At 36.5% G+C, this 13,572-nt stretch overlaps 1 protein-coding gene across 15 annotated transcripts in view; it reads right to left on the reverse strand.

The window, feature by feature from the left end:
* LOC128860227 (putative uncharacterized protein DDB_G0291608) overlaps positions 1 to 13,572 on the reverse strand; it is a 32,151-nt gene that overhangs the window by 9,277 nt on the left and 9,302 nt on the right. For 7 of the 15 annotated variants that reach the window (XM_054097593.1, XM_054097586.1, XM_054097588.1 and 4 more), the window contains exons 3-7: positions 12,441 to 12,506; positions 3,658 to 3,831; positions 3,246 to 3,600; positions 1,125 to 1,217; positions 735 to 812 (exon numbers count right to left, since the gene is read on the reverse strand). In XM_054097593.1, coding sequence (XP_053953568.1) covers positions 735 to 812; positions 1,125 to 1,217; positions 3,246 to 3,600; positions 3,658 to 3,831; positions 12,441 to 12,506 — 766 coding nt within the window. The remainder of the gene's footprint in view (positions 1 to 734; positions 813 to 1,124; positions 1,218 to 3,245; positions 3,601 to 3,657; positions 3,832 to 12,440; positions 12,507 to 13,572) is intronic. The other 8 variants (XM_054097599.1, XM_054097597.1, XM_054097594.1 and 5 more) reach the window with 3 other exon arrangements.

Below are 13,572 nucleotides of genomic sequence, written 5' to 3' on the forward strand. Positions count from 1 at the left end.
CCGACAATACGACTGGTATAAAGAAGACTCTACGAATTTTTGTTCCCAAAAATACCATATATCAACAAGATCGGAAAGTCCTCTGATTTCAGTAGGAAAGTGCCACAAGTAGTACTGCTCGCTAAACCATCGATTTGCTGAAGAAAATTGTTGGTGTTAAGATTATATCCATTAATGGAGCTTGGCAGATACTGGCTAAAGCAATCATGTGTTTGGACGTTTCTGGCCAACTTTTCTTAAATCTATTTAAGGCTATTGAAAATAGCCTGGCAGCGCGATCATGACACTTTAAAAAGTGGCCCAAATTTTACGCTCTAGCATGTCACACTTTAATTGCTTTCTGAATCGTATTTCATCACTTATATCCTTAATTCATCTATAATTAAAAACATTTTCTTTGTTTTCTCAATTTTCAGTCGCATTCACAAAAAACTCGTACCTTGTTAGTCGCACGTTTTACAATCAGCCGTTCTAAAACATCAATTTCAGCTTGGCGAGCCGGGAATACCGAAAAGCATTCACAAGGTAACTAACCACCAAAATCTAAACCTCAATGTGAATACAGGAAAGAGGCTAAGAGATTTCTCTACGTATCCACCGAAACTATCCCCGGCCACGGAAAAAGGTTCTGAAAATATGAGATCCCATTCAATTATACAGAGCTCGCAGTCAATTGATCTAAAGCTTTTCGTAATCTTCACTTTATAAATGACAAAAAGTCGCAATGCTCTTACATCGTATTGATGATAAGACAACCGATTTACGTTCGTGTATGAATTACATTTCGGTGAAGGTGTATGCACGACTGGCTCCTGTGCGATGGTGGTGGTGTCAGAATAAAAAAGGACGCAAATTGCAAAATGAAAAGTAATTAGTACGAGTGTGTAAGTAAAATTTTAATGAGATGTTTTTGCTGTTTTTGTTAATGAATTTGATGTATTGTTGGATATTAGACAAGCATTAGTAAGACGAAATTTCGAACAAAACGAAACGAAACGTAACGAAAATGTATTTTTGCAAACATTTTGAAAGCAAAAATTTTACCGCATTTTAAATTAAAAAATAACTACAACTTTTTACGAAAGCAGAAATAATACATAAATGCTTGTGGGAGCGCGAAATACCTGTGCTGGTGAGGCTGGCTTCGAAACCTCGTTGCTTTTGCTTGGCTCGCTGGCGCTTTCCTCGGTGTGTGCCGGACTAATTTGTTGTGAAGACTTTGGATATTAGGCATTTATTTTATTTTTAGTATTTTGTTTATAGGTTGTTGGTTAGTATTGGGAGTTTCGGATAACGAAGTCCGTGTTGTAAGCATAAATAGGAATTAGAATTAGTTATCGGTTAGCTTGGAGAGAGTTTAGAATACTTTTGAATTTGATTTATTTGTTTCTATTCTAAAAAAATGAAGAACTAATGATATTTTCATAGTTCTAAAGGAATTCGCAGCCAATTATAAAATTTTGTGGCTCTAATTTAAGTTTGCTTCATCCGATATGTGTTTAGAATTGTGAAACATCGACTGCACCATTTATTATTACAGTAGTGGTCGCATAATTAGAAACATAAACATGAAATAAATGTAATGAAACCTCTACCTGAAATTTGTTAGTGAAATAAACGGATTTATTTCGATCGAAAAGTTTATATAATTCTATAAAAAAAATTAAATTTTTTATCCTTAAAGTGCTTTACTACTGATGGACAATATGCCAATATTTTTGTCATTTGCCATTTGTACCTTGTTTTAAATGTCTTTGTGGTGAATACTGTAGCTCACGCAGGCACCGTAACATAACCGATTTTGTTCGATTCTCTTTCCGGAACAAATTCATAGCGCAACACATCTCGAATATCGAAGAATATTCAATTTCGGGTAAAATATAAATTAAATATGTTGAAAATTTATTTCGGTATTTGAGAACGTGCATTTATATATGTGGCTATAACTTCCCGAAACCATTTTTTTTTTATTTGTTTGCTCTTTTCCAGATAAGACGTGGAGGAATACCACTTAACTCAAGAAATGAAGAGAAATGTAGCTATCGCCGCCATGTGGGCAAATCACACCGATTTAGAAATCTCTAATTTTCTTTTCTCTAATTTCTTCATTCGTTCTTAAAGTGCACCGTGAATTGAAAGCAGAATTTGTTCAACAAGTGCTTCGGAATCCCTCCCTTGTGAGGGAGCTTAATGTTTTTGAAGGTCTCACCCCTCGAATTGTCAATGAAGATCTCCGGTATAAATCCTAAGTTATGCACAGAAGACAGTTTGTGTTGGAGCAAACACGAGAACAAATTATGCGATCAAAACGCCTACAAGCAAAATGAATCACCCTGAAGTGCCTGACGAAAAAAAATGTGTACCAAGGCCAAGAGACCGCAGAAATGGCAGATGGCTATGTTCCAGTACTACAGAGGTTCCTGTTGCCATGTACAATGAGCTTCCAGCCACTGTTATGGTCTAAAGGAACATTTGATTCGGGCATGCAATCTTTTCTGGACCCGGATCGAGGAGGTTATTGCTGTTAATGAAAATTTTATTGAATGTTTTTATAGATATAAAAAGTGATTGTTATGTAAAAAATTCGTGAAGTTTCATTAAAATTTGCTCAAAATAAAAGCTAATTAGTTTTACTCTGAAGTTGTCCTCAGATATCGTAAGCACCCTGTATTTTGTGCTTTACTAGTTTACATTAGTCAACTTTAATTGTTAAGACTCAATACTTCTTCTTATATAAAGAGGTTCCAATTAATTGACCATTACTGTAGCAAAATGCTCAGCTCAAAAGCAAATGGATTTTTCATTCACTTTTTATGGTACGCTGAAGAAATGAAATCAGGTACAAATTTGTACTATTTTCGCAGAGAATGCGCTGTTTTCTCAGTTTCATGGAAGAAACATTCAGGAGATAAATTATATCCTACATATTTTTTAATTATGTTTCTGTAATTCCACACCCGCTTTTCTATACGAAGTGCAGCATTTTTTTGTCCAAACAAAATTTCTACTCCATCAGTATATACAACACTACGATGTATGTATATGTTAGCGGGCATTTAAGTGGAACCAAACTACATTTCCACTACATTCAATACTCTCTATTAGGTGACAAATAAGTTCAATATGAAGCAGGTGTTGTGAGAAGATTTGTGCAGAAATGGTGATGGTACGAGTACTACTACCGTGGTGGCGATGGCAGTCAAACCAATACCTCCACCTCATAGTCTGAGTCAGCATAAAATTACCTCTTTCATTGGGCTAGAACTGCGACGCTGCTGATACTGTTGCGGTGATGAGTTTTGTTGGTACTGTGGCGTTTGTTGTTGTTGTCTATGTTGTGGCGGGTAGTGATTTTGTTCCTGTTGTTGTTGTTGCTGCTGCTGCTGCTGCTGCTGCTGCGGAGGAGATGGCTGTTCATAACGTTGCGGCTGCTGATTTTGCGCATAGCTATCCTCATACACCTCCTCCTCTTCTCGCGTCCCACCAGAACCACTACCACTGCCACCCCCACGTAAAGCCTCATCGACCTCTTCCTGTGTCACCTCAACATTATCCAACTTCTTCAGATTTGGCAAGGCGCGAAGCACTGTTTGACGATAACTGGAATAAAAGAAAAATCTAATTTGCTGTGCCTAAAATCATTCTGGAAAATCTTACCTAGGTCCAACCCGCTCACAACACGGATTCTCCTCCAGCCACAGATACTTGAGTGCTGGCAAATTCTGCAGGTAAGCGATTTCATTAATATCTTGGATGTTGTTTCTACGCAAATATAATTCTTGGAGTTTGTGGCAGTCTTCGAATGGTTGCAATGTGGTTATTTTATTGACACTGGAACCGAAAGACAATAAATACATAGTCAATAAATAGGTTTTATTGAAAGAAGAATTGAAAACTTAATAAAGTTTAACAAATGTCAACTATTCTAACATTTAAGGTCCTGGTGTCGCGCTTTCTAATAAAACTATTCTTAAACATCTGAGCGTACAATACGACCATCAGACCCATTTTGACTGACGGAGCTTCCGTGTGGTGGAAGGCGGTGCAGACACAATCCTACCTAAAGAACCTCAAAACAGTCCAACGATTAGCTTGAATAGGAAAAAAAGATGCGCTCCGATCGACGACTCAGGCGGTGCTGGAAGTGATTGTACATATTCCACCCATTGATATGTATGTCAAAGGGATAGCGCCAAATCTGCTTCTAGGATTAAAACAGCAGGCATGCTAAAAGAAAACTCACGCGCATGCATCAGTTCTACCATCTGTAGAACACTTGCAAGACGCATCAAAAGTAGACTATCTGGTTCCCAAGATAGATCTGAACAGAGATTAAAAAATACGAATACCCGACATAAAAGACTGGAAGACCAAAGTCAAATCAGATGATAGTGATTACCATATTTATACTGACGACTCAAAGATGGGCCATAGCACTGGATCAGGAGTGTACTCGGAACAATTATCCTTAAATTGCTCCTTTAGACTCCCAAACCGGTGTAGCGTCTTCCAAGCTGAGATCTACGCTATACATAGACAAAGCAGCAAAAACAATAAGTCTAATGGGCTTACCTCCAGCAAACCTTAGAATTTTTGTTGATAGTCAAACAGCGACCAAGACACTGGCCTCCGCGCGCATCAACTCAATATGTGTTAAAGAATGCAGGACGTCCCGCTTTTGCAAGTATGAAAATGTGTTTATCGGCGTGATGAAATGAGCTGCATTGTTCGAGGTTAGTTAGGAAAATGGCGAGTTTTAAGCAAATTGACTGAATTTGATAAATTTTTACATTTTTCGTAAAAAACTGTTAAGAATTGTGTGCCCCTATAGCTACTCGTATGTACTGCTAAATTAGCTGTAACTTTTAAAGTGATTTATTTTTAGACTAATTGAGGAATATTCTGGGGAAAAAATGTAACAACAAATAATTCTGCCGCTTTTAATGATGACTCATCACTAAACGAAATAACTGTAAGACTTGTGCTCTCTTATTCCTCATGTCAATTTTGTTTTTAATTCAATATTTCGGCTTTGTCATCAGCGAGCTAAAATCGTTGCGCTGATATCATCACTGGTGATGCCTTCAAAATTCATTTAAATCATAATACCCGCTTATTTTACTGCCATAAAAAACTACTAAATGGAACAGGCAAACTTTTTAAAAGAAAAGAAATCAAAAGAGAACTAACGAACGAATCAGCTGGCGAACAAACCAGCTTTTCTTAATTGCTGTTATAAGTGTTTACAAAGCACCGTTAGAGCCAGTCTATGTGTGTAGGCATGTCCAAGTACATTTACAACAATGTACACCTAATGTGGCCACCTGCCGCAGTTAACCAAATATTTACATTCATATAAATGAAGTATTTTTCAGAGTCATCGTTATTTACACATACACAAATACATACGTACATATAACGGGTGTTTTTTAACTTATTAGAGCTTGAGATGGAGATATATGTACAACCAGCTGCCCGAGTATGGAAAATTACCATTTTGGAAAATTACCATTCAAACTTACAGCTTTGATGATAAGACTAATTCCCGACTCGAGACTATTGTGATTCGACAAAATTATCGCATTTGGAGTGACACTGATCTACAGGCGACTCAGCAATTAACGATGCATTTCAGAAAACGCCCGATCGCAAGGTGAAAATATTTCAGAGGTATGGCCAACATTAGACCATTAAGCGGCTCTCAGCGAATTTGAAAGAATCAGCTGATAGGCTGACGAAACAGGGAATGTGTTTACAAAAAAACTGAGATTTTGGTGTTGATATACGAAAGAAATTTACACAGTTTTCGCTGATGTTGTTTCGTTGCCGTCTGAACAACGACTGATTGGACGAGCATGTGAATGCGAGTGGAATGGCGGGCGGAATTCTGCTGCCGAGTACCCAGTGATGTGGCAGCCGAAGTTGCTCGGGCAATCTTGTTCTTCATCACAGCGGGTGGCCAAGCCTGGTAATCTGTCATCCCTGCCTGATAGTTCCCCACAAACTTTTTGATCTCTTCATCAGTAATGAAGTGCTGAAAAGTTTCAGCGGCACAGTGGAATAAGTCACACAACATGTGAGGCTATCACTTTATTGGGTCGAACTACACGTATTTTTCGAGTTTTTATCGAGCTTGGTTGTGCAGAAAAAATGGTAGTGGGGCATTTCTATATTTCATAATACGCACTTGAGGTAACCGCATGCCCGAGATTATTTATAAATAATAAATGCCATCAAATTTTCAAACCAAGAGAACTTCTATGGCAATTTATTCATTTTTTGTGTCGTAACCGAATGAGTTGGTGCGCGACTACCCTTCAGAAGTGTCCGGGTTGAAATCTCCAGCCATGAAACACAAATGATAGAAAAAGTGTTTTCTACACATCCAAAATCATACCCGTTACATATACATACTTGCGTTATCTAGTGTTTTGTCTTTACATTTTAGTTATTTGAAATAGCTTTGTTAACCTTTGGCACTCAGCATCAGGCAGGCTTGAGCTCAATACTCTGAGTTGGCAAACCAGAAATTTGGGAGAAAAATATGTACCATAAGTCTTAATGACACAAATAATCGAGTATGGAAGTTATTAACATTTGTCATTCGGACCTAGACACGAAACTTTGGAAATCATGGAGATTCCTGGAAAGTATGTACACGCGTTAACCGTTTTCTTAGAGGAAGATGATAGCCGCACGTGGAGACCCACAGCCATTTACACAAATGATATTGCCAAACGGGTATGCTAAATAGTGGGCACAGGTGGCTGCTTTCGTCCAGACATATTGCTTCAACAATCTTATAAGTGTCCATACCTCTTTAATTCCAAGCAAAAACAAGTTAGCGTGAAATTACATTAAGAAATTAAGGGAAATGCAATATGGGAATTCTGTCGAATTGTGCGAGCAACAAAAACGTGCAGCTTTTGTTCCAATGCTTCCTAACTACACCTATAAATAGAGCTGAAAGAATGTGTGTCTGCCTATACCTGTGTATGCGTGTGCACGCAGCGCATGCATATCGTCGAAATTCTTAATTAGTCTTAAATTGGGTAGATACATACTTTGAAGTTAAATTCCAATTCTATTTTAGTTTTCGATTCTTCAATGCGTTCATTCAGCATTTCTATGGCCAATTGAAAACGTTTATCAGCACATTAAAAAATCATTAATCAATTCAGAAATTGTGTAAGTGCTGCTGGGCCAGCAGGCGATCAACAGAATAAGTGACCAATCATCGAATGGTTTAGTTACACATTTTTTACAGCTATTGTTGTTATTTAACTCTATTCAAATTTACGATATTTCCTTGCATACTAAAATTGATTAGTACAAAAGTTAGAAAAAATGCAATAAAACTGTGGATAGAATTCGTAATTCGTTCTTCTTTTGGCCACGTCATCTTTCTCTTCCGCCGAAGCGTGATTCAGAAATATCATGGGTCGTGCATTCCACGTGCATAACTGTAAAACATACACATCCATATAATATGCACATGTGAGGGGTCTTCCATTGTTGAGTTTATTTTTTGACAGGGTTTTGTTTTAGCAGCAGTTCGAATGTGTCCTTTTATGTTTCTAAAGGCGGTACGGCAAAGACACAGCTCACAAAACAATAAATTTATTAAAAATTGAAATGGGTAATTTCACTATATTCTACAACTATTTGGACGATTTGGAACATTTCAAGGATAGAGTTTATCTAATAAACCAATTGAAGCTTTAAAGTACATGTAAATATAATTGATTAATTGTTTGTCAGATTCTCTATGCAACCCTGTGAAGTATGTTTAATGAGAAGAACAATAAAACAAAATGTCATTAAAATCATTTAGGGAAAAAAACAAACAACGAATATTCAATCAAATATGTTTTAACACTAAATTTCTCATAAAAATGATACCATGGTTCAATAATAAAGGGTTGTGTAATGTTTGGCAACTGATATCGGATGCAACCTAATTCATTGACGCTATTTGTATGCAAGAGAAAATGAGGCATAAGTTTATCCCCTTTCTGAAAAGGTAGTAAAACATTGAAAGGAAGTCGATGTGCACCGTAGAATAATTTTATGAATGGGACTTTTATTTCTATTTTTGGCTTAACTATTCCCTTGGATTTGTCACATATATATTGAAAATGTATGTGATTATGTATGTAAGTGATACATAATTATTGAGCGAAGAAATAATATACCAGCTCATCAATTTTCGCACAAAACACTCTAAAAATCAAAATTGTGATCAAAATTACCACAGAATTATTCGAATCATCGAAAGCGTCTTTGAGGAAAAAGGTGTGCTCTGCTATCTTTCTGGACGTGAATAAAGCCTTTGACAAAGTTTGCCAGAGTTGCCTTCTCAATAAAATAAATGCGCTTCTACCAACTCAATGTCATAATATTCTAAAATTGCACGTAACGGATCGCTTTTTCGAGTAAAATACAAAGACACATATTCTGAACTTTAGGATAAAAAAGCTAGGGTCCTACAGGGCAACGTGCTGGGGCCCATTCTTTACATTACTTTCACTTGTGACTTGCCTAATAACACAAATTGCTCCACAGCAACTTTTGCTAATGACCCAACCAACCGGTTGGAGAAACTCAGAGTGATTCAATCCAAAAACTTAAAATTTATTTAAATAATCTCCGAGTGAACCACTAAATGGCGCATGAAACTAGACGAAACAAAATCGGTTCTATGTGAAAGAAGATCAAATATCTACCACTACACATAAGCGGCGCTAAACAGCTGCAGAAGTCGGAGTTGGGGTTTAGTAGGCAGCTACACTGTTTTGCAAGTCCAGTTTAGTAAAATAATACTGACTGTGCATGGGCCCTTAAGTGTAACTTTAGCGAACTGTATGAATTGTGCATGCCGTCTATGGTGACGGTATCTATGTAAGATTCGCCCTTCAGAAAAAAAAACATCTAGGTAACACAAGTACCAAGCTTAGATGGAATGCTCACGCTAACAAGAAAAAAAGAAGGAGTTAGAAAAAAGATTTAGTTAAGAAAGATTTAAGTTAAGAAAGAAGCTTAAGAGTGTTCGAGCGTAAAGTGCTCCGAAGGGTGTTTGGTCCCATACGCTGCAACGACGAGTAGCTGAGCTTATGCCGGGGAGAAGATGCCATTAAACACATTAAATCCCAAAGACCTCAATGGTTTTTAACAACAAACTCTCTAACTACCGGGCAAGAAAGCGTCCAAGGTTAACCTGGCTTGACCAAATCACAGCCGTCCTGAAAAAGCTAAGAGCTAGGAGTTTGAAGTCTATTACTCTTAGCCATGCAGATTGGAAGAGGATTGTGGACGAAGCTAAAGCTCGCCTTGAGCGGTAATTGCTATTTGATGATGATGACGATTGTCGATTTTGACTCCGAGATATTTGAATTCCTGAACAATTTCGGCACGAGGTTGGCCACCTTTTACAAAACAAGATAAACTTGTCACGGGAGCTGTAACAAGCCTCGGATAGGTATAACTTGTTGGCTTTTGTCCTACGACTACTTGGAAAATTTTACGTAAGGATCTTGGCTTACGTGCCCATTAAATACAGCTCGTACAAGAATTGAAACCAAATGACCATCGTTTGCGTTGCATTTTTGCTGATTGAGCTCATTTGGGTTTATTATTCAGATTTAGTGGAAAAGGTGGTCAAAAATTGGGGGGGGCAAATGCTGAGTACTAAAATTCAAAAGTAAATGCCATAAAATTATCTACCAGATTATTATAAAAAAGTACATTCGATTTTATTTCCATATTCCAAAAAATGTCTTTGATTTGATGACATTTTAAAATACCCTAATTGTGTAAGTGGGTGAAAAAGCAGAATTGAAGTGCGAGTAATTCGTTTTCAAAAACCGATAGCAGAGTGAAACGTAAGAACTATTGTAAAAAAAATATTCTCATGGAGTCGATACACTCATCTTTCTCTCGACGGATAATAATTTTTCCGCTTTTCAACTGCATAGAACTTTACAACTAGTTTTTATATACGGTTCCTTGAAAATAACTAAAATATTAAACTGTTTCATAATTTTTTTTTATATCTCTTACTGATAATAAAATTAAGCTATTTCCACAGTGAAGCAATTTTTTTTCAAAGCAATATTAACTAGTGCAGTAAAGAGATAAGTTATCATGCTCTAAAAATACACCCTTTATATTCTTTTAAATAATAATCTTCAACATCTGTGGAGAAGTTTTAACCCTCCAGACCTTACTAGTTGGCTGTAAAAAGCGATCAAATGTTTTTAGCAAATCGAGAGCTGGCTTAGAAAACTTGTTGCGCGCCTACACATCTGTTAGCTCTATCCAAATACTCGTATAACGTAACTACGTACATTTGCGAGTACGAGCACATGCATCAAAAGCGTTTTGACCATATTTGCCCATGTGTTTAGTAGAGTTCGCGGGACACGGCCCGACTTCAGTTTTCACGCCACCCAGCTATTGTTGGCGTTTTTCTTTATTCTATTGTGAACAGATTTTGATTTCGCTGAATTGCCTTTTTCCACAATTATGCATAAATACATATGAGCACCTTGGTATGTGTAAGAATTACTACGTATGTGCATGTGCATGTGTGCGTGGGTTTTCGTAATCACGTTCTGGCCGTAGAGAACAAAGTGATTTAGGCGATGTAATGAACTGTAGCAAGGCGTGGCAGTTGTTGAGAATTACCTCCAAACACAAATGCAAACGAGTGCATACCTATATGTAGATATACTTTTATACTTTACATACATACATATAAGGTATAAGGTACATACATACGTGGATATGCATCTATCGTCTTAAGTCCGTGTTTTGTACAATAATTATATCAGATATTTTTTTATAAAATGCTAAGCCATATTTGTTAGCACATCTTCTCCATCTGTCTTACGTCAGACAAATTCACAAACACACATACATACATATGTATACGAGTGTAAGCGAGAGTACGTAAATTGACATTAAGTGTTCACTCGGAAAGCTACTCGCAAAAGTGGCCTTGACAATCAAATTGATTTTCTACATTTTAACACTCTGCCTCCACTCAACGTTGACGACGCCGCTGCCCTTTTATAGTAATGCGACACAGGAAATCAGCTCAAAAGGAAATAATCTCAGGCATTCTTAAGTGGGTGCTCGAGTGCCAGGGCATGTGTGCCCCACTTAGTCGACCATGTGGTGGTTGCCGATAGTAGGAAACTGTGAGATCATTCAATTGCTGAATAATTATTAATATATGCATGGGTACGCATGTATGTGCATAAACGTATTTGATCGTTGTTTTGACAAATTTGCAATTTAGCACTGTGAGAGTCACAAATGCTCGTCAAACTTTTTAAGATCATGTAGGTATGTATGTGTACAAACTTAGTTAAGTGCTTAAACTTGGAGTCAGGGTTGAATGAACGCCGAATTAGCTGAACTCCTCGAACTTTTGTACGTGGTGCAATGAGCAAACATTAGGAATCGAGAGAAAAATGTGTTATAATCACGGCAAAGCTAATGCAGCCTTGACAAGGCTATTGAGTAGGCCGAAGAAAACACTAATTCTCTTAATAATTTTTTAATATATATATTTTTTTTTTATTTATAATATATAGTAATATATTTTATACGGTCACTCAGAGCTTATTTGTTACAGATGCGATATTTTTGTAAAGTGTTCTATATTTCATAATATTTTACGAAAATGGAAAACCCGAGTATGCAGACATCTTATTTGTTTTGGTTAAAAAGGGCAACTATTTATTTCAAATTTTTAAAACTTTAAGATTTTTAGTACTTTGTTGCCTCCAATTGTTGAGTCAAGCAACTTTTTTGTGAATTCTGGACTAATTTGGTTCCACTCTTCAAGGGTCGCCTTTTTAAGATTAGATTTGTTACGTATGCCATATTTTCTTATATTTTTATTATTTTTTTTAACCAAAAGTGGAACTTCCAAATATTTTCACTCATTTTAACTTTTTTATTGTTTTTTTTTGTGTATTCAACTACACGTGTCTTTTCTAGAGTACTTTTTCCTAGTAACATTATCAAACCTTTACGGTAACAAAAATGTCCAATAACTGCAAAATAAACTAACTAAGGCACCTCATGAACCTTCAACTAAAATCGTTATTTCGTGCTTTGGGAAATTCGAAGCCAGTAAAATTTCCTATGATATGAAAATTATCATATTTTGTGTACAACTGCAGCAATATTGGCGGCTGCAATTCTAACGCCACGCTATGCGAGCGCTGCCTGTAAATATTTATGTACATATAAGTAGTTCTCAATCAATTTTACTCAGCCACTCTCTGCCCCTCACCTGGAGCCACCTGTGCGTTTTATTATTAACACATATTTTTGCATGCCATGAATTATTCATAGATATTTCGATATTCTCTACATTCGTTTTTAATTATTTATTATTTTTTTCTTTTTTTGTTGTGGTTTCTTACCTTAGCGCCAAAACTTCCACACCACGCATTCTTTTAATTATGGAGACATCGCTGAGATCACTTCCCCTGAAAATAGAAAACAAAGCAAACCCCGAAGTTTTTAATTCAAACTTGTTATGAATGAGATTATCTATGAACGAGATTTTTATTTGAGTTTAATATTTAGTAATAAATCAGTAAACAATCGATTTTTCTTGAAAGAGTTCTTATGAAAACTATTCGCCGTTCAGAGGTGACAAAAATGTAAGGTGCCTTCTTATGTGCCAACCTCTGCCAAGGTTGCTGCGCCACGCTATTATTTTTATTAATACGAGTACTATTACTTATTATATCATTTTGTAAACACAAAACCGGTAATCACAGCTTTACTGCGTACCTTAAGGTTAATGGACAAAAGTTCGTTTTACAAGTTTACAAGCACTACTCTTATAAGCGTTGAATTGGAAATTATATTGTATAAGTATTTGTGTATGTGGACGTTAAGGTAAACCAGTTGAAGTTACATAAATATGAATTCTTGATTGTATATATAATTTGAAGTTACATTCCACTTATTTATTATTATTCAATTCTTTTCATATAGTTTTTCTATGGCGAATTAAAGGCGTCACATTAAAGAAATCATTTATCTGTTAAGAAATTGTGTAAGTGCTGCTGAGCCAGCAGGCGATTAACAGAATAAGTGACGGGTATGTCGAATTTAAGGTGAGTGAAAGTAGGAGAGTTGTATGCCTGGAAGGGACTCTGTTATTTTGATGAAATTTTTTATGCTGGATGTTAAAGCAAATTTCAATTTTAAAGTTAAGCATGGAATTTCAAGATACATAACTATTTTAAATCGACTCTGGGAGACAGGTACCCCTACATTGAACCTGACTCGGAAATCTCGGAAACACAAATAGGTCGAAGCTTGTTTATTTTTAATTTTAAACGATCGATACTCATGGGCGGCTATCCTACAGTCTTTCAAGAGAAGATCCGTAGCAAAGCAATCTGTGGCAGACTACCTTCGAAGAGGCACAACTTCAAAGCGCAACTGCATTTTCTCCGACAGTCAGGCAGCCTTTTGTGAAGTGTAGCTTCACAGAACAACATCCAAACTTATTGAGGAATGTTTCACTCACCTTAATAC

Source organism: Anastrepha ludens, chromosome 4, assembly GCF_028408465.1.
Source record: "Anastrepha ludens isolate Willacy chromosome 4, idAnaLude1.1, whole genome shotgun sequence".
Taxonomy (NCBI): domain Eukaryota; kingdom Metazoa; phylum Arthropoda; class Insecta; order Diptera; family Tephritidae; genus Anastrepha; species Anastrepha ludens.